Source organism: Leptidea sinapis, chromosome 5 (assembly GCF_905404315.1).
Source record: "Leptidea sinapis chromosome 5, ilLepSina1.1, whole genome shotgun sequence".
In the NCBI taxonomy this organism is placed as follows: Eukaryota; Metazoa; Arthropoda; class Insecta; order Lepidoptera; family Pieridae; genus Leptidea; species Leptidea sinapis.
The window spans coordinates 10,762,803-10,784,041 of NC_066269.1; the positions used below are offsets into that span (position 1 = coordinate 10,762,803).

The 21,239-nt window shown below is 37.1% G+C and overlaps 1 protein-coding gene and 1 long non-coding RNA gene across 3 annotated transcripts in view; one reads left to right on the forward strand and one right to left on the reverse strand.

The window, feature by feature from the left end:
* Positions 1-21,239, reverse strand: part of LOC126980177 (serine/threonine-protein kinase BRSK2) — a 69,971-nt gene that overhangs the window by 40,115 nt on the left and 8,617 nt on the right. The window contains exons 3-5 of the mRNA XM_050829778.1: positions 7,328-7,422; positions 1,853-1,938; positions 181-321 (exon numbers count right to left, since the gene is read on the reverse strand). Of these exons, the coding sequence (XP_050685735.1) occupies positions 181-321; positions 1,853-1,938; positions 7,328-7,422 (322 nt within the window). The remainder of the gene's footprint in view (positions 1-180; positions 322-1,852; positions 1,939-7,327; positions 7,423-21,239) is intronic.
* LOC126964451 (uncharacterized) lies at positions 11,028-20,377 on the forward strand. Of its 2 annotated transcripts, none has more exons than XR_007729379.1 (3): positions 11,028-11,139; positions 18,833-18,969; positions 20,300-20,377. It is a non-coding gene; the product is annotated as an uncharacterized LOC126964451 (long non-coding RNA). The 2 variants fall into 2 exon arrangements; XR_007729380.1 differs by lacking the exon at positions 11,028-11,139 and adding an exon at positions 12,843-12,854.

Consider the following 21,239-nt stretch of genomic DNA (forward strand, 5'->3'; position numbering starts at 1 on the left):
TTTGTATCCTCGTCGGGGTTTGGGAGATATGCCCTGGTGTTCGACAGTAATCTTTGCAAAATAGAGGTTCACTGGATCCTTCCTTTTATATTTTACTATCTGCATCGTCTCCGTGTGATAAGGAATCATTTAAAATATATCGTTAAAGTAGTGAAATATCTATGCTATATAAATACTTACCATATTGAATGGCTATGACAGAAATCCAATGCAGAGATGATCTGCCGGAAGAATCTTCTTGCTTCCTTCGGGGTCAGTCTGCCTTTCTTAACTAAATAATCGAACAACTCCCCTCCACTTACATGCTCTAATACTAAATATCTGTAATATACACATTAGGAGTTAAAACGATATTGATATTATAATATATATTACAGACTATGCAAGAATAATTATTATTTAAGCAGTATCAACGTAAGGATAGCGGGGTAGAGGGGTTGCCCCTTGCGTACCGAGTAAAGCAATCGGACTCATGAAGAAATCCACATGCCTCATTCGATTTCTGGTTTCAGGAAGTGTTACTTATTTCTCTTTGAATATATAATAGAATGAAGTCGAATAATGTAGGTATAGTTTTAAACAGATAGATTCGAACACTCTATACAAAGGTTGACAAAAAAGTGCGCGGGAACGTAAAGTTGATAAAAGGAAATGGCCTTGGTAATGCAATATACATAATGTAACCATAATGATAACACCACGATCAAATATAAATAGTACCTATATATAGCAGTAGAAATAAAACCTTGTTATGTCTACTGCTTGGTTAAATTAAGTTAGTAAGTTTTGTTGGAAATTTACATAAATGCTTTTACAAAATGATTCCAGAAAATATAGGTATAATAACAAATGAGTTACGGACTTCAAAAGAATTATTTAAAAAATGTTTATGTGGTACCTATAGTTTATATTTAATAAATTTCACTTTAACGAAACTCTATTAAAAAGGCATACATTTTCGAATGGGTGGTAGATGTTGATGTTCAAAAGTGATATTTTACAATTCTACTTTGATTAAAAATATTTGAATTTAAATAAGGTCTGTAGATTATGCTACCAACGTTGCTCAGCTGATATTAAGCCAACCATCCGATGACGTAAGAAATATTATTGAATCAGCGTTATTTTGTGGAACTAGTATAATTTCACTCAATGAAAGTCACAACCACCCTTTGGAAAAAGTATGCCTCAGACCTGAGAAGAACGGGCGCGTGAAAATCAGCGGGCTTCATTTTTTATAAAAATATGGTTGCAATGAAAAATCATACAATAACATTTATTATTTAATAGCCTGAGGGCAGGCGCGCTCCAGAGGATCCCTCGTGAATAGACGAAATACGTGTCGAATTTGTTGCAGTTTTAAGTTGTCAAATAACGTTAGGCTTTAGGTGCATTCTGCATGTAGACTAACAAATCTTATCTATTATATCGTGATCATTTACCATCACTCTTCCTGTATTTTTTCAAATTTTTGATTCACCAATAGCATTTTTTTATTATTTTCATTCAAACAAAACATATGTTATATCTATATTTACAATACTACCTATGGTTACATTAAATTAAAACTATCATTACGGGGAAGTTTACCAAGAATACTGGCAGCATTTCCGCGTTGGATAGCTAGGTGATCCGTTGACCGAAATAGCTGCCAGCGCTTGGGTTTCCAGTAGCCCTATTGAGACGCGTAGATAGTACTTTAGACATTCTTCGCGCCTCTGGGCCCAACGGGATAAGCGTCTCAATACGAAACGGTACAATTTTTTACTATTTTCCTTGCTTGGTGCATAAATGCTGTACAATATGTTTTCAAAATATAATCTTAAACTTGTTGAAAACAATAAATACTCACAAATATTTCTTATTTTCATATACATCGGAGAGGCCAAGAACGTGAGGGTGTTCGATTAGTTTCATTATGGCTATCTCACGCTCTACCTGAAATTAAAAATAATTAAAGTATAATCCTTTATTTAGACATTAAAAGGTAAGAACAAGTATCTAAATATTTACAACTCTATGATTATCCATTGACAAAGGCCTCTCTCTCCTAATCTCTTCCACTCTACTATACTTCTTAGATCTTCCCATCTTCCTTGTCGTCAGTATTGTCCTCCGAGTTATCTTTATGGATCGTAGCCATTGATGGAATAACCACTACTACTAAAAGAGTTGGAAGATAAAGTACTAAAGATTCCTAAGGCTGGTATACTGCCAAGAAACAATAATGTTTTTTTTTTTATTTCTCTCATATAAATATGCTTCTTATTTTACATGCGTCAGTACTATTTAGTTCGTTTCCAAGGATCTTTGGAAAACTAAATACTATACAGTCAATTACGCTACCCTTGCAACTTCTAATTTATTTCAAAGCATATTATTAGGTACATTTTTAATAGTAGGAGTTACATATATTATACTGTATAGTATAATTGTTTATAACTTCCAAATTAAATTATTTATTCAAACAAAACAAATCTTATAACTATATTTACAATACTATGACTACATAATATTAAAACTATCATTACGTGGAAGCGTACCAAGTCTACTGGCAGCATTACCGCGTTGGATAGTAAGGCTGATCCGTTGACCGAAATAGCTGCCAGCGCTTGGGTTTCCAATTTTTAATAACAATAGAAGTTGCATATAAAATATTTTATTTATTATTATTATAATTAAACTACATTCAAAAAATACTACGGTGAACAAGGCGATTATGCGATTCGAATATTGAGAAACAACAAGTGAAATAAATTATTTTCGGAGTTCGGACTCACCCTACTAATTAAGTTAGTTTCATCAAGACACATCGTGATACAATGTTTAACAATTAAAAAATTGTGGCCAATCGCTACCCTCTATTTTTAACAACGCGCACACACACAAAAACTAAGTGACCCAGTGTAGGACGAAGCTGACATTCATACTTATGTAATAAACATGGCCTGTTGTCATGCGGCAACTATCTAGACTTATAAATTATCTAAGGTCAATTAAGTCTAAAGCAACTCCTCAGTAAATTTCAGCGTGTGGTAAACCGATACACCGCAAAACTGTTCGAGACAAACGCACTACAATCAAAAACCGCGAAAGTGTCTGCGATTTAGTCATACAGAAGATGGATTTAAAGAACATCGTTGCGGAGTATTATTACTCTGACACAATGAAACAGAAAAAGAAGGCATCGCCACAAATTTCACAAAAATTGTATCCATCCTAACCAGCCCCACAATCGAAGATTTTTTTGTAACTTTTTAATGGATATTAGTAAACTGCTTCGATGACATTTTGTAAATTGTATGGATACCGGGAATCTGCAGAATACTGGCTGAAACAACCCTCACAGTTAAAGTGTTACCACAAACGAAGTTTTATGGTACAAGTACCGATTTTGGCACAGTTTTTTTTAGAAGTGGGAGAGTCACGCTGCCGTCTTTTGACGTCAGCACAATCGGGCCAGACTCGTCCCGGTTAATTACCACACTCGCACAGAATACCGGCGTGAAGTAGCGGCCTAGTGCCGTTATGTTTCGCCTAGGTTAGTGTCGAGGACCGGAGGCCAATCCCCCGCCCCCTCCCCTTCCCCCCAACAAAAAAAATATGAGAGCGGTATATAAACATAAATTACCCCAGGAGGGTACCGGCTCCTGTAGAGCCGGAGAATCCCTCCCCGAGCATTCGCGCTCGGGCTGCCCCTCGTATTCTGGGGAGGGCACAGTACAGCGCATGAACGAGGACAAACGAGGCAGTAGCACCACGGCACCCCGCTCCACGCTTAATGTGGACTTTTGTAACATCAGGGGAATTCACTCCAACTTAAACGCCGTCCACCACCACCTTGAGACGGCGCAGCCGGCCTTGTGTTTCCTTACGGAGACGCAGATATCTCGACCTAGCGATACGTCATATTTAACGTACCCCGGGTACAAAATTGAGCACAATTTTTTGCCTCATGCCGGGGTATATGTGTACGTTAGGGTGGATATCTGCTGTCGCCGTCTCGGCAATTTTGAGGGTAGGGACCTGTCCACTCTCTGGCTCCGCGTAGATTTAGAGGGCCGCGTCCGCATCTATGCGTGTGTCTACAGGTCCCATAGTGGTAACGCAGAAACCGATCATCTCATGGGCTGCGTTCAAGCGGCCATTGACGACGTGCTTGCACAGATCCCCTCCGCTGAAATCGTAGTCTTGGGTGATTTCAACGGGCACAATCACGGGATCACGTACCACAGACTACGCAGGGCGATCTGCGCATAATTTTGCATTGGCGTATGGTCTGTCCCAATTGGTTGAGTCGCCAACGCGGCTCCCAGATGTGGATACCCACATGCCGTCCTTATTGGATCTTCTGCTGACTACATATCCCGATGGTTACCAGGTCTTTGTCGACGCCCCTCTCGGAACGTCCGACCATTGCCAGGTCAAGAGTGTAGTGCCTATCCGTCGCCAGCGTCGCAGACCACCAGCGACCCGCCGCGTATGGCACTACAAGTCAGCAGATTGGGATAGGATGCGTTCTTTTTTTGCATCCTACCCTTGGTGCAAGGTTTGTTTCCCTTCGGATGATCCTAGTGCCTGCGCCGTTGCAGTAGCCGATGTGATGCTACAGGGTATGGATATTTTTATACCAAACTCTGTAGTACCCATCGGTGGCAGATCACAGCCCTGGTTCGATGCGTCAGTAAAAGCAGCATCTGACTGCAAAAAACAGGCGTATCGAGCTTGGGTTGCGGCGCTGGGCACAAAGGATCCGAACTGCATAGTTCTTAAGAGGAAATACAACCGTGCCTCCAGATTTTTTAAGCGGCAAATCGCCCGTGCAAAATCAAAATACGTCGTCAAAATCGGCGAGCAGCTTTCCAGTTACCCGACCGGAACACGCAAGTTCTGGTCGTTGTCGAAAGCTGCTCTTGGTAACATCAGCCAGCCGTCCATGCCGCCGTTGCACATGAGGAATGACACCCTGGCCCATACGGCAAAAGAGAAAGACGATCTCTTGTGCACTCTTTTCGCCTCCAACTCGACTCTTGACGACAACGGAAAAACACCGCCGACCATCCCGCGGTGTCAGAGCTCTATGCCTGAAGTACAGTTCAAACAGAAAACTGTTAGGCGAGCTCTGTTTTCGTTGGACGTCAGGAAGTCGAGCGGGCCGGATGTCATTTCTCCAATCGTGCTTAGAACGTGTGCCCCTGAGTTGACGCCAGTGCTAACGCGTTTATTCCGGCACTCTTATTCTAAAGGCGTAGTTCCTGACTCATGGAAGTCAGCTCTTGTCCATCCGATCCAAAAAAAAGGAGACAGTTCGGATCCGGCAAACTACAGGCCTATTGCTATTACCTGCTCTTCAAAATCATGGAGAGCATAATAAGCCGTCAGCTCTTGGTATACCTAGAGGGTCACCAGTTGATCAACGACCGACAATACGGGTTTCGCCATGGTCGGTCGGCAGGTAATCTTCTGGTATACCTAACACATAGATGGGCTGCGGCTATTGAAAGCAAGGGGGAAGGCTTGGCGGTTAGCCTGGATATAGCGAAGGCCTTTGATCGTGTATGGCACAAGGCGCTCCTCTCCAAACTTCCATCATTTGGGCTTCCCGAGTGCTTGCGCAAGTGGACCTCCAGCTTCCTCACTGGGCGCAGCATACAGGTCGTTGTCGACGGATATTGCTCGAACCCGAAGCCCGTGAATGCTGGAGTGCCCCAAGGCTGTGTGCTGTCTCCCACGCTGTTTCTTCTGCATATCAATGATATGTTGGACACCTCCAACATTCATTGCTATGCGGATGACAGCACTGGTGATGCCGTATACACGGGCCATGCAGGTCTCTCTCGGGAAATCGTCGACCAGTGCCGGGAGAAACTTGTGTCTTCTATCGAGTCCTCTCTTGAGAAGGTCGCAGAATGGGGAAAATTGAACCTTGTCCAATTCAACCCCCAGAAGACTCAAGTTTGCGCGTTAACCACTAAAAAAATCCCATTTGTCGTATCACCGCTCTTCGACAACACTTCCCTCAAAGCCTCGCCTAGTATCGGAATACTGGGTCTCGAAATCTCGAGCGATTGCCAATTTCGTGGTCATCTGGAAGGCAAAGCCAAATTGGCTTCAAAGAAACTGGGTGTCATTAATAGAGCACAGCAATACTTCGAGCCGGCCCACATACTAGCGCTCTACAAAGCGCAGGTCCGGCCACACATGGAGTATTGCTGTCATCTCTGGTCTGGCGCACCCCAGTATCAGTTCGATCCATTTGACCGCGTGCAACGCAGAGCAGCTCAAATTGTCGGGGTCCCAGTGCTCTGTGAACGGCTGGATCACTTGGCGTTGCGTAGAGACGTCGCTTCATTGTGTGTCTTCTACCGCATTTATCACGGGGAGTGTTCCGAAGAGCTGTTTAACCTGATTCCTGCCGCCGAATTCCACCTTCGCACGACACGCCACAAGTTAGGATATCATCCTCACCATCTGGATGTGTGGTGGTCCTCCACAGTGCGGTTTTCAAGGAGCTTTCTTCCACGTACTACAAAGCTGTGGAATGAGCTTCCTTGTGCGGTGTTTCCGGGACGATACGACATGGGTATCTTCAAAAAAAGCGCGTACACCTTCCTTAAAGGCCGGCAACGCTCCTGTGATTCCTCTGGTGTTGCAAGAGATTGTGGGCGGCGGTGATCACTTAACAACAGGTGACCCGTACGCAAGTTTGTCCTCCTATTCCATAAAAAAAAAAGTTTTTTCCCGCGAGCCATTCGTGTGATTTTGTGAGACTATGCGGCTTAGCTGTACTACGAGTACTTGTAAGCCTAAGCCTTCACATAGTATTATAATGAACGACTACCAAACAAAACAAACGGACGAAAGACAAGGGAGATGTTTTAACGAGTTTCGTTCGTTGTTTGTTGGAGGTCTAAAAGGAATACTAAATAATACGTAATGTATGGTGGTGTTAATTAGCCCGAACAATTCCTGCGATCACTCTTCATGATGCGTGGAAGATGATGCAGAGAAATCTTACATCTCCACAAACTTATTTTATTTTATCAATTTTAATTGGTACACACCACAAAATTACAAAAAACTATACCTACATGAAGAAATACAAAAAAACTATCAGCTAAATTCAATATAGGCTGCAACTCTACGGGGGTGTGTACACAGCATGATTAGCAGGAGTGTATAAGTATAATATCTAAGATACAATAATAAAAAACGATCAAAACTAACTTTAGGTAATGTAACGGATATATTATGGAACTGTTCTATTAAGCTTTTCTTTAATTTAACCCAATTCAAACTTATAACTACGTAATAACTCCAAACTTACTTTCATAAGGACAGATTCGCTCAGTTTTTCTCTATTAATGATTTTGATGGCAACTTTCTTTCCAGTAACACAGTGCACCCCGAGTTTAACCAGCCCTGGAACAAATATATAATATAAGTATTAAAATCTATTGACTGTGTTACAAATGAACATGATGCCACCAACTATTCAATTGAATTCTTAAACACCTTGGATTTGCCTGGCTTACCACCGCACAACTTACGACTAAAGGTTCGAATAATGCTTCGAAACATAAACTAACCAAAACTGTGCAATGGAACCCATTTGGTGGTACATAAATTGATGAACCATGTGATTTACGCGACGATACTCAAAAGAACATTCGACGGTGTGGAAATTCTCATTCCCAGGATCCCGATGATCCTATCCGTATATAACCTATGCTGTTTGAGTTTAAACGACTTCAATATCCGATTCTAATTAATATTGTCAATGTAAGGCTTTTGGTGGCTAATAAAGTTATTTCTTTTCTGTTATATTACTAATGCCGCTTACATTTTGTACATCTTGGTACAGAACCCTACGATTGCGAAACCCACCCTCACTTGACTGTTTTTACTGCCCTTTAAAATAAAAATTTAACAAAAGTAAGTGTTGATTGTAGATGGGTGAAAATTTTAAGTTGGATATATTTTTAATGCTGAATCATAATTAAACAAAATTAAAAAAAAATGTCAAAAAGTTAGAAAAAATAATTGACCACCCTTAACATTTAGGGGGATGAAAAATAGATATTGTCCGATTCTCCACCCTAGCCGATATGCACGCTAAGATTCACGAAAATCGGTCGAGCCGTTTTGGAGGAGTTCAATTACGTACACCGTGACACGAGAATTTCATGTATTAGATTTTGGAATAGTATTTTTGAAGTCGGTTGTTTTTTTGTTAATTTATTTTTTATTTTTTTGTGAATTTGAAGTACAATTTCTAACAATTTGTCTAAATATGTGCATTCCCAATGCAGCAATGAACTTAAGAGCCTTGCAATTTGATTACAGACAGTTAGAAATTCTGCCACAGATCGCACCCTTACTGTAAATCGTTATGGTGTTCCATTGATCATCATATTTTACTACGACAATTACTTGACCATAATGACGTTACGGTAGGTGACTCAAATATCCTAATAGCATAAAAAAGATTCGGCCGAGTATCGTTAATATGCTCCTAAGAATTGAAGAGTTTCGTTACGTTGTCATGGATTCCGTAGTCAGACCCCAACGAAACTGTCACCAAACTAGCTTTGAAGTATATCCTTTCCAATAAAAAAAGAATCATCGAAATCGGTTGGCGCGATATTGAGTTATTCGTAAATTTGTCGTATAGAAAATTTAAGACTTTCATGGTTTTCTCATGGATGTCATGGTCAGATCGGGACCACCACCACACGGGAAGCACCAGCTTTCAAATAAAAAAAGAATTATCAAAATCGGTTCACCCAGTCGAAAGTTTTGAGGTAATAAACATAAAAAAAAATACCGACGAATTGAGAACCTCCTTTTTTGAAGTCGGTTAAAACTTAAAAAGTTTTTTATAGCATACATTTCACCTGATACGCAATCTCATGAAATCAATTAATTGATGGAAACATTTGACACCATTTCGATTCTCAATATGACTCGAAATATGATAGTGTTTACAACTACACGAGAAACATACCTTTTCTCATTATTAACGCACTTCTTTGAAAGGATTATAGATCTATATAGAGCTGTTAATTAATTTAATAAAAAATAGTATTAATAGTAGTAATTTATTAGAGTAGTATAAAATACAAGGTTAATTAAATAATACGATTCATACCTATGACTATTATTTGTTCTGCTCTAATAAAGTAATTACAATTATTATTTATATATATTTATTTATTATATATATAAATTCTACAGCGCGTCCTTTATAAAAAGGCGTTTTATGTAATTAATGAAATAATTTTAATAAATAAATATTTTTCATTCGGCTATTGAGTTTCTAAGACTATGTATAGTTTATCTGATATTATATATGTAAGTGCATGAAAAAATCTGACGTTTTAAAAGTCATAAAGCATCTAACGTCCAGTTATATCACAATGATATTTACAAGTATAGATAGGTTAAGTAGAAGCATTCGGTGTTTGAAAATGATACACTAACGTACACATGAATAATTTTAATTTAACATTGCAATAGCACACTACATTACGATTACACGTCAAAGAAGAATAGTAAATGCAATTATCGCAAGCGAAAACGAGATAACTCTAATTTGCTAATTGCTTAGTATTTGTATAGAAAAAATACAGTTAATTCATCAGATATGATTTTTACCGTACACCGTGATTTATGCCTAAATTACGATTCATTTTTGAGTTCATGTAGTAAAAGCTATAAAGTAGTAAAACTGCATTGAAATTAAGTAGATAATGTGTCATTGATTTTATAAAAAAAAATATTTAATATTTATTATAATATATAGCCAACATTGATGATATCAATTATTTATACATAAAATAATAAAAAACATACAGACACCAAAACAAAACCGAAAGGTTCCTACAGTAAGGGTCCCATTTTTACAATTTTACTAACGACGGCTCCCAAAAAGTTGAAAGATTACAATTATTATTTTTTGTATCTTATATTATTTATGAATGTCTTTTTGTTGAGGGTTTATTACAATTAGGTAATGGGAGAAGAAAAACAGCATCCATTGATTCTTCTTCAGTTAGCAAAGGATATACTGAAAGGGGCAGTGTTACTGAAAAAACTCCTACGTAAACAAATAGCACTCACTGTCTACATCCGTTACCTACCCTAAAACTTGTTTTTGTAGTTTGTAAGTTCAGCTACCTATATACGCACTTGTTTATTAAAAATTATTACATTTCATATTACATTCGCTGCAACAACTTTTTTTACATCATTTCCAAAAATATTCTACCTCGATCATCCCGCAACAGACAGCATCAATATTTTGTTATTTCTGTACGTTAATCTATGATCGGCTTGGCGGCGATCGGCGTTGTCATGGCGACATATTTATTTTGTTAGATAAATAATGAAATCAAATAAATTGTTATAATTCATGATTTCTTAACTGTGGTATGTAATTCTATGATTTTTTTTTACTTTCGTAATTAGTGCATCTTCCCATAACACAAGACGGCATTTTAATGTTGTACCTATATCAAATTGTAAGCAATTCTGTCTACAACAAATGCGTGTGTACCGTTTTCGAATCGAGAGAGCGACTACGACCAGAGGAACCAATTGACTCCATTTAGGCGATTGATTTTCGGCGCGCTAGTGACATATCTACCTCTTACTACTTACTACTATAATATCATTGTTATTTCATACTAAAATGGCTATTACTTACTCAATTGCGCTATAAAAAATATTTAGTTTCCAGGCTTAGTGAGATCTTATGATTAATTTAAAAAAAACAAAGTCATTAAGCATTTCTCATTATAAAATTTAAATACTCTCAATCATTATCATTATTTGGTAACGAAACCTCAAAATAATCATATATATATTTAAGAATTGTGAACCTAATTTGGATAGCTTTGAGTAAACATTTCTTTATAAATATGTCTCGCATTCAGTTGCACTCAAGTTCTGAGTTTTTTAACGAGTAAACAACATGAATAGAAGCAGCATGGCAAACGTTAAGTACTGTCCCACTAACCCCGTGTAAAAGTGAACGCACGTTTCATTGAGAGGTAGTGTCACGACTCACGGCCGTGGCCAGCGCTACGTGATACAAATCCAATTAGGCTGAAGTGCACTCGGCATTGCATTGAAAGGGTCTGTATTCATTATAGCTAGTAACGCAATTATTGTAAACCACTCATTTATAATAAATACTTGTATCTTAACACGATATGGACTTTTTCATGAACCACCAGCGTATATGTTTTATTTCTTCTTCAATAATAAGGATAGGTGTAATTTTTTCTTATGCTAATTACTGGTGGTAAGTAATCATCGCCACCCTCACTCTCTTGCACGACCGGAGAGAAATCATAAGATTTAGGATGGTTGTACGCGCAGTACGTCATTCTAGGACAATAGTTCCGAAAACAACCTGTTAATACAACAACAGTTCTGAGCCGTACACATAATTTAACAATTCGAGCACCAGACCGGGTACGTAAGAATACTAGAGGTTTTATAGATGTGTACTTTCGCTTGCAGAAAGATCCTTTAAAATATCGTCATTACGTAAACCCAAACTGAATTCTAGACTGTCCAAGCAAAGATTAGACTGTGCAAAAAATCCAACAAACGCGAAAGACTAGTTAAGGACATAATTCATAATTGACTATTTTAATTGCAGTCTTATACACAAAATATTCGTTATTTCCCCAATTGCAAACTTGATGTTATATTAAGATCCACTTTAATGGGCCTTGCACAGCCAATTTGAAATTTGAAGCTCTAGCTGTCAATATAATAGTCCTTTAACCCTTAATGAGGCTTTGTGCAACGGAAATCCCATTAAAATCTGTTGGAACGGTCAAGTGTCTGATAGAGTTTTAAAAATTAAAGTAATGTTAGGAAGGCGTAAAGACATTTCGTGTAACAGTTTAATGTAACATTAGAGTTTAATGATGCCTTTAAAATTTAATGGACATTTCTACAACGGAGCGTTCGCGTTTTATTATGATGTCTCATTAAGGAATAGTTGGAATTTCAAGAAAGACTTGGAAAAGGACACCACATAATTTAGGTGTCCCGAAACTTCATACTCTTCAGTTCCTCGGAGACCAATCATTTTGTGAACGATGGCGTGTTTTTAATACAGTTTAAATTGTCTGTTTATACACTAAGTCCCTTGATTGAATGAAATTATCTTCTTATTGTGCAAGAAGTCCAGAAAGTAAGCAGCCTTTTATGATGCTGTAGTCATCTGGGAGTGGTGCTAGAAACCGGAGAAATCGACTCAAATGTGCCCGTTCTTTGGCTACATCTTTCAGAATATACGTGTTTTTTTAATAATGTAATGGGGTCACAAACCATCATCATTTACGTATGTAGGCCTTGAAATGTAAATTAGATATTTGGCTACAGTTTAAGTAAAACATACTAGGTCGGCGAAGCATCATTAGTGTTCAAATGTGTTTTAGTCAAGAATGTAAAAAGTAACATGTAATGATAAATAAAATAAATAATCATAGAGATAGTATATATTAAATAATATTAAGAACCCACTGAGTACAGCATACCGACTGTTGGGCTAGTCAACAAGATCAAGACCTTAAACTAACATGGAGTAACACAGATTACTTTTTTCGTTTAGCCATCGTAGATAAAAGTTGAAGTTAAAATCTCTTTTATATGTATACTTTGTAAAACACCTTTTACTGTTTACTTTGGAAGGCTACGTTAAAAAAGAAGCTTCGAGTTTTAATACTCTTTGATATGGTAATATCCACTCTATATAGTTACAATACAATGCCACAACTCACAAGAGTACGCTTCCAGCAAACATTGATATTCATAATGAAGTTGTTATTGAGGTAAGTCGATTTTCATTATTGATTTATTTCAAAAGTTAGTTTTTGTCGTTCGTACAATACAGAGCTGCTCGAATTGTCAGCGATACTCATACTTTACTCCGGTATTCTATAAACGGCTCGATCCCTATGATGCATAGAGGCATCGCTTTATTGTCAATGTCAAAATTATATAAACAAATACCTCCTTATTTATAATAGTCTGCTAACTTATTGCATTGCTAATTCTCACTCTGTCTTCTTCTATCGACCTAAGTCAGAATGAGAAAAAACACTCCTTAGCGGCTGTTTTAAGTTAGCGGACCATTATGAATAAGGGGGATAGGCTTTATCTAAGGATTTTGAATAGTCATTATAAATATTTCTTTTAAATTACTTCCTCGAAAAAAGTACAGAGATTTAGTTCATCTTGAGATGAACATGCAAGAAAATCAATGAGTATTTTACATTATGGCTGTAATAAACATAACAAATGAGTTCATGCAATATATGAATCGTGTTCAAAGTTAAAAGCGGTTAAAATATCAAATATTTTTTGTTGTTTTTTTTTTGTAAATCTATACTAATATTATAAAGCTGCAGTGTTTGTTTGTTTGAACGCGCTAATCTCTGGTACTACTGGTCCGATTTGAATGATTCTTTCAGTGTTGGGTAGTCCATTTATCGAGGAAGGCTATATGCTATGTTTGTTTTTTGTTTTTTTTTTTTCAAAGTTAGGGATCCGCAATAAAATTGCTATTTTGTAACACAAGGTGTAAAATCAAAAACCTATTATTGCGTGCGCTGCAAAAACTATTGATAATAGAACAAAATGATGTATAGGCTATAATATAGGCAATATTTTATTACTTATAAAACTATCGCGTGAATTATACTTTATATGGCAAAACAACGTTTGCCGGGTCAGCTAGTTTAAAATAAGGGTGTACATAGATTAAATATTATGCGCCAATATACGTCACAATAAATGGTAATATCAAAATGGCCATCTTTGTATATGACTAGTTCATCAATAGGAGGCATGCACTTGCACAGGATGCCGGCTAGATTATGGGTACCACAGTGGCGACTTTTCTGCCGTGAAGCAGTAATGTTTAAGCGTTATTGTGTATCGGCCTGAAAGGCGCCGTAGCTTGTGAAATATCTTATGTCTCAACGTGACTGAAGATTGTAGTGCCGCGAATAATTTTTGGGTTCTTCAAGAATTCTGGGCGGCACTGCATATCAATTACCACCAGCTGAACGTCGTGCTCGTCTCGTCCCTTATTGTCATAAAAAAAAGATAGCTGTTGACCTATTTTCTAACGGAACCCTAAAAATATTCTTTGACTCCAAGCCATCAATTGAAGCCTGCAATATCGAAGCACTAGACAAACTCCACAATATGCAAAAAGTTTTTCACGTTTTTAATCAAACTTTGTACAAAGTTCATATCGCGTCGAATAGAAAACCTAATGAATAAATGAATTTTATGTGTTGTACATAGTACATAGTTTCTGCGTGCGGTTTCGTTTGCGTACTTTTAAGGTTATAATGTGCCGCTACAATGGCAAGCTAAACTACTTAACCTTAATAATAAAAAAATTAGAGTAAATAAATAAAATTTTGAAAATTTTCAATAAACAGATTATACATTTAGAAAACAAAAATTTTATCAACTAAGCGTGGTCGCTACCAGTGATAGACTTACAATAAACTAGCGTATATACTGATAGCCCGATTTTGCGTGAACAATTTTGATTTACTAATGTGTAAAGATATTTTTTGATGAAAAAAAGGCCCGCTGAGTTTTTTGCGTTGAGGCATTCGTTTTGGAATGGGTGGTAGTTTTTGACTTTCAATGAGTGATGTTACATCCTATTTTGAATAAAAATATTTTAATTTGAATTTGAATAAAACATAAAATAGTAAATTTAATTAACGTCACATCAATCTATTCTATGAATGGAGAGCCGTTTGTTCCTTCGGTTATACTTCGATAGAAAACTATTGAACCGATCGGAATAATACTTATACCATTAGATGCTGCGTGTTTCGGACAAAGTTTTAGTATATAATTTATTATGATTTCTTATCCGGAACCTATATTTTGTTGACTTAAAAGTACCTTTATTATTTGCAATACAAATAAACCAGTCAGTGACATTTCATTATATATGACAATTCAAATAATGAACGGTCGCGGGGACTTAATTTATATGCCAATACCTGACCCGCCAAACGTTGTTTTGCCATATAAATTATTTTTAGAGTTAGACCGTTTCTTGGCCATTGCAACATTATTTTATTTTTCTAAAATAAAATATTTTTTTTAAAATAAACGTAGCCTAAATTACTCATTATTACATCAGCTACCTGCCAATAAATGTCCCGTCAATATCGGTCAACAAACAGAACAAACAGACTGGCAGACAGACAGAAATGTTATCTTGGTGTATTACCGTATATATATTCATATACATCTGGTAAAAAAACGGTTATTTCAATACTACAAACAGACACTCCAATTTTATTTATATATATACATACTGTATAGATAGGCAATACAAAGTTTGCTAAGTCAGAGCTTGATAAATAATAATAATAAATAATATATTTACACACTATTACACAAATTATCTTGCCCTAGACAACAGGATTCCGATGATCAATATAGTTCAATATTATGTAAAACAAATGTAGGTCAAGTACAAAAGAAGGTTTTATTTTGTTTTGTACCGCATCCATGCGGAGCGTGCCAAAGTACTATTTGACCTGATTCCTCTCGTGCCATTCCAACATCGGACGACACGCCACAAACTTGGATATCATCCCAACCATCTAGATTAGCGTTCCTGTAAATTACGATTTTTAAGGACTTTTTTCCTCGTACAAACAAGCCCTGGAATGAATTGCTTTTTTATGACAATGAGGGACGAGAAGAGCAGGACCTAATTGATAAACCCTGTCCGTAAAATGCCGTGCTGCTCAGGATTATTGAAAAATCCAAAAATACTGCGGCACTACAATTGGACGTAATTCCAAGAAAAACGTTCCAAACCACAAAATCATGTAGAAATTGAGTTAAGAACACAAAACTGGTCACGTAATTCATATTAACTGACTGACAAAAAATGACAGCCCTACTGTCATTCTTTAAATGACATCATGACTTAGTAACCCAACCCACATGTATGGAATACACTAATATTTATTAAATTTTACACAAGATTTCCTTAAAATGTGATGTTTGTGGCTTGGAACGTTTACAGGAACTACGTCCAATTGCGCTCGTCACCTTGAGATGTTAAGTGTCATTTGTCCAGTAACTAAACTAGCTGACACACGTAGGCATATTTTAAACAGAACCCTGCAGCACTCAAATGCGTGTTATTGCTACGAACGCTTGGCGTAGACTAAGTGCGTTGACTACAGCTGGCCACAACTCGTATTACAGATGAATAAAAGTCAGACTTCTACATAATATTACCTCAAAAGTAAAGTTATGAAACAGTTATTACAGTTAGCCAAAATTAGGCAAGGTTCAAGAAAATTATAAATCGCCTGAAAGAAAATTATATGACTTACTGACCCTGTATTCCAACCATTGCTAATTAAAGATGTAAGTTTCTGTAAGGTTTACTTAGAAGCCTTAAAAGTTAAAACAGTTTAAGAACTGTTACGCACTCACCTTACTTTTACTTATTAGTACGAAATCAGATAAATTAATCTAATAATACTCAAGCGATCAACGGACTTCTCTAGTCTTAAAAGTACGTGATTCATTCTAGTCGTAAATACCACAATACAGAAATGGAACAGTAGTGTAACTCAGCGGTCTCCTTGAAATTTATACCTACGTCTGGTCGGAGCGCTAGGGTTGTTACATGCAAAAATATTGACGACGCAGATGGCGCGGCGCCGCCGCTCATTTAACCCGGACAGTGACCAGTCTCGACGGCGTACGGCGTGGCACTCAATAGTTTTGTCTTCTCAAGATTGCTTAGCGGCTGTGTAAGCTATATGAATGTGTGCGTGCCTCGATTCGGGTGCGCTAGTATGAAGTAAAAGTACTGCTCTATACTGTATTGTGTAAATACGGTTGAAATATTGGGAATCAACTAAAACAGGCTAGGCTTCACCGCTTATTCCTTTGAAATTGCAATTCCAACACTCTATTAAAGTTTACACTTTATTCACGATCTTGTGGATAAACATAAACCGGCCAAGTGCGAGTTGGACTCTAACACGAAGAGTTCCGCACCATTATCTATAAAAACGGCAAAAATCACGTTTGTTGTACGGGAGGCCATTACATATTTATTTTATGTGTTTTTTATTATTTGTTGTTATAGCGGTAACATAAATGCATTATCTATGAAAATTTCAACCGTCTCAGTATCACGGTTCATGAGACACAGCTTGATGACAGACTGGCAGACGGATGGACAGCGGAGACTTTTTAATGAGTTCTATTTTTATCATTTGGGTACGGCACCCTTAAAATATACTCCGATTACTGATATAAGTGTTCCTGTGAATTTATTTAGAAAATGTCGGGCTTCTATACAACCATTCATCAAAGATATTAAAATATCCATAGCTAGAATATCGTCGAGAAAAATAGGCGATTCAATTGGAGAGTGCGGTGGGGGCAGAAGTCGCTTTCCGGCGATAACAGTTAGGGTTGGCAGTTCGGAGTTTAAAAATCATAATGATTCATTAATACAATCGGATTCAGTTTAGAACTTAATTTCTCATTAAGACAGTCGTCACTTACATGAGAACATAAAACCAGTGAATGAGATGCAAATTTTCTCGTTGCTTCATTCCGGTTTTAAGGCGGTGGTACAAGTTACAAGATAATATGGTTGTGGGCAATTTAAGATGTTTTATTCATTAGTTTGTTTACGATATAGCAGCCTTCTTTTAAAGATGTGGAGCGATGATCCCTAACAGTTTTCGTAAGCTTATTATTAATCTTTACCATGATAGTTGGTTCTGATACTCGGTACTACAAGATGGCTGACGCGACGTAGTATATATTTGCTGGTTTTGTGTTTTGTTGTGAATGTTGTATTTCAGTGAATGAATCTATTTATTTATTGACACACTTTTACGCAAATTATCTTTTTTTATCTTGCCCCAAACTAGGCATAGCCTGTACTACGGGTACAAGACAACGATATATTTAATACAATATACTTAATAAAACATCCATGACTCGGAAACAAACACATTCATCATATAAATGATTGCACCTACCGGGATTGAATGAATGTCTGATATATTTAACTTATATAAGTCGTATCTTATATATAAGTATGCATGTAATAGTTGTTATGTAATGTTCATTAGTTTGATTTCGTTGTAAATAGTTTCTGAACGGGTTAAGGCTGGGGACAGAGCCAACGGCCTTGAGGAATCGAGGAGCTAGTTTATCTCTCCCATCAAAGATCGCCATAGTTTTAATTCGGAATTAGAAGCATTTTTAATTTATAACAAACATAATTCAATTTTCTTTACAAAAATAGTAAAACTATGTCAGGTTACATAGTGTTGGTTAACAATTAATAATTTTTATACAATTTTTGTCTACATTGAATGATTAACATGGCTCCAACTGTAAAACTTAGGGGTACTTTGGTAATTTTTCCCAATGTCTATTTAAGATAGAAATGTAAAGAAAAAATTGGTTGTTTTAATCTGCCTATAAATTAATTATAAATTATAATTAAGGAAGTCAAAAGTTGGTTCCCGTTATGTAGGAAGGTAGTTGGTGTTCATGGTAGAATTTCATGTGTTATTGAGTTTTTAAATAAAATGGAATTAAAAAGTCAAAGATTTGTTCGTTTGTACGATGCCGACACCCCTACACGCATCTCGCGCTAATACTAAACGCTAGTAGGCAAGATGTTCTACTTACTCGGGACCGCGCATTCCAAATAATTTGCCATTCTACTGGCTAAAATGTTAGCTATTAAATTAAATATTATTTTCAGTATACTCCTGATTGCTGTTGCATCAGTTTCCTGCACTCCACTAGAGTACACCGCTGCTATACAAGCTATGCCTCCCGGAGTTAGCTACACAACTCTGAGCGAAAATCAAATTCCTCGGGCCAGTTCGTTTAATTCCAGTAAGTATGGTAAAATAAAGAATAAAAAGTTTTTTTGCACACTCATGTACGCACTTTTTTTTATTTTAAAACTTGAACATAAATTGAATATTGTATTGAAAATTATTTAATTCTCGTCGGATGGTTGTGGTTCAGTAGACATATGAGTAACAAGAGGCTTGGTAGATGAAGTATGGTACAAATGGCCTGGTTGACCAGCTAGCGTCAGGGTGTCGAATTTGAGTGACGGTGTGCGCATCATAAAAATTAGTATAACTTCAAAAAGCTAAAATAAAGACTCGCCTAGTATCAGAACGGGTTAAAATAAGCTTAACCTTCGTAACGCCTCAGAAATCAATGATATCGCGTTATAAACAATAAAAAAATGCGACGCGTGACGTCGTGATGATTACTAAGCCGTGACGTAATTCACACTCATTGGTGATTCAGTTAATATGGCCGACAGTTATTTTATTGAATATCTTATAAATCTGAATACTAATATCATTCAATGCTATAATCAAATATTTGATCTTAAAACCATTAATTTTGAAAGAGTGCCACAGTTAGTGTAGCTCAGTAAGACAGATCACACAGTAGCCTCAGATCTGAGAAGAACGGGCGCAAGAAATTCAGTAGGTCTCTCAGTTTTTTATTGCAATACCGTAAATTCAGTTGCTGCATTACCACGTCGGGGTACCTATCATTAAGAAAATCATTCAACTAGACTCACAATTACTCTGAACACCAATAACAAAACTCTGCCTACGCTTCTATTAAGCAGAGTTTTCGTTCAGTTGTGTTTTGATCGCGCTTTGAATACAACGCCTCGCAATAAAAAAGTGTTCAGTGAAAAACTGTCCATCATACAGCATGTCCAACCTAAAAAGGATTTAGTGTCGTATTTCAGGTGTTTAATTTTCATATTCCCATTAAAATAACAATAATATGTAACTAACTTGTGGTTTTGAATCATTTTGCTAAATAATTACATTTCAATTGCTTAAACAAAATACATCGCCGGCGAAATATGGGCGAAGAAAAAATGTGCGAAATGTTCGAAAGAAATCCATCTCCTTCGCGAGACTTAACATCTTATGTCTCAAGGTGACGAGCGCAGTTATAGTGCAACTAAGAATTTTTGAGTTTTTCAAGAATCCTGGGCGGCACTGCATTGCAATGAGCAGAGCGTATCAATTACCATCAACTGAACGTCCTGCTCGTCTCGTCCCTTATTGTCATACTAAAAAATAACTGACAGCTATGTAAAACCCCCGCTTCTAATTCAATCACGGCTTATATCTTATTCAAGTTCATGGCTAATTCATTAACAATGTTGAACTCTTTTCAGATTCTCTCCTAAGTAATTCTCTATTCCAAATAATTCTTGATGAAGCTGGCAGCAAGAGACGCATCCAAAGATATAGATACATATAATGTTAGGATATATTTTTGTTATTAAATAAAAATTCTTACACTTATAGTCTTCATTTATTGCGCCTTTCTTTCCATTATACATAGTTTGTCCATGCAGTGTATTTTTTTTATGAAAATAAGGGCAGAGAAGAGCAGGACATTCAGCAGATGGTAATTGATACCCTACCCATTACAATGCAGTGCCGCTCAGGATTCTTGAAAAACCCAAAAATTCTGAGCGGCTCTACAATTGCACTCGTCACTTTCAGACATAAGATGTTAAGTCTCATTTGCCCAGTAATTTCAATCGCTACGGCGCCCTTCAGACCGAAACACAGTAATGCTTACACATCACTTGCTTCACAGCAGAAATAGGCGCCGTTGTGGTACCCATAATCTAGCCGGCTTCCCGTGCAAGGGAGCCTCCCACTGGTATGTTCACAATATAGCGTAAATCAGCGGTCTCCTTGTTTATAAGTACGTCTGGACGGAGCGCTAGGGTTGGTACATACAAAAATGGACAGCGACCAGTTCCGAACGCGTACGGCGTGGCCCTCCATAGTTTTGTCTTCTCAAGATTGCTTAGCAGCCATGTAAGTCGAATGTATGTGTGCGTGCGTCGATTCAAGCGTACTAGTATGAAGTTAGCATTACTGTTCTATTACGGCCGTTCCCACTATACTATCTACAGATAGAGATAAATTACTACCTTCTACTGTCAGTAATTAGTTGCCAATAATCTGAAGCTGTCCCAATATACCCGATAAGTCGTTCTTATTGGGACGCGTGATTTGCAATTTCCATACAAACTTCTATCGCTGGTAAGATATACGTCGTGCCATTGATAGACAGCGTGTACGGATAAGGTGAGTTAC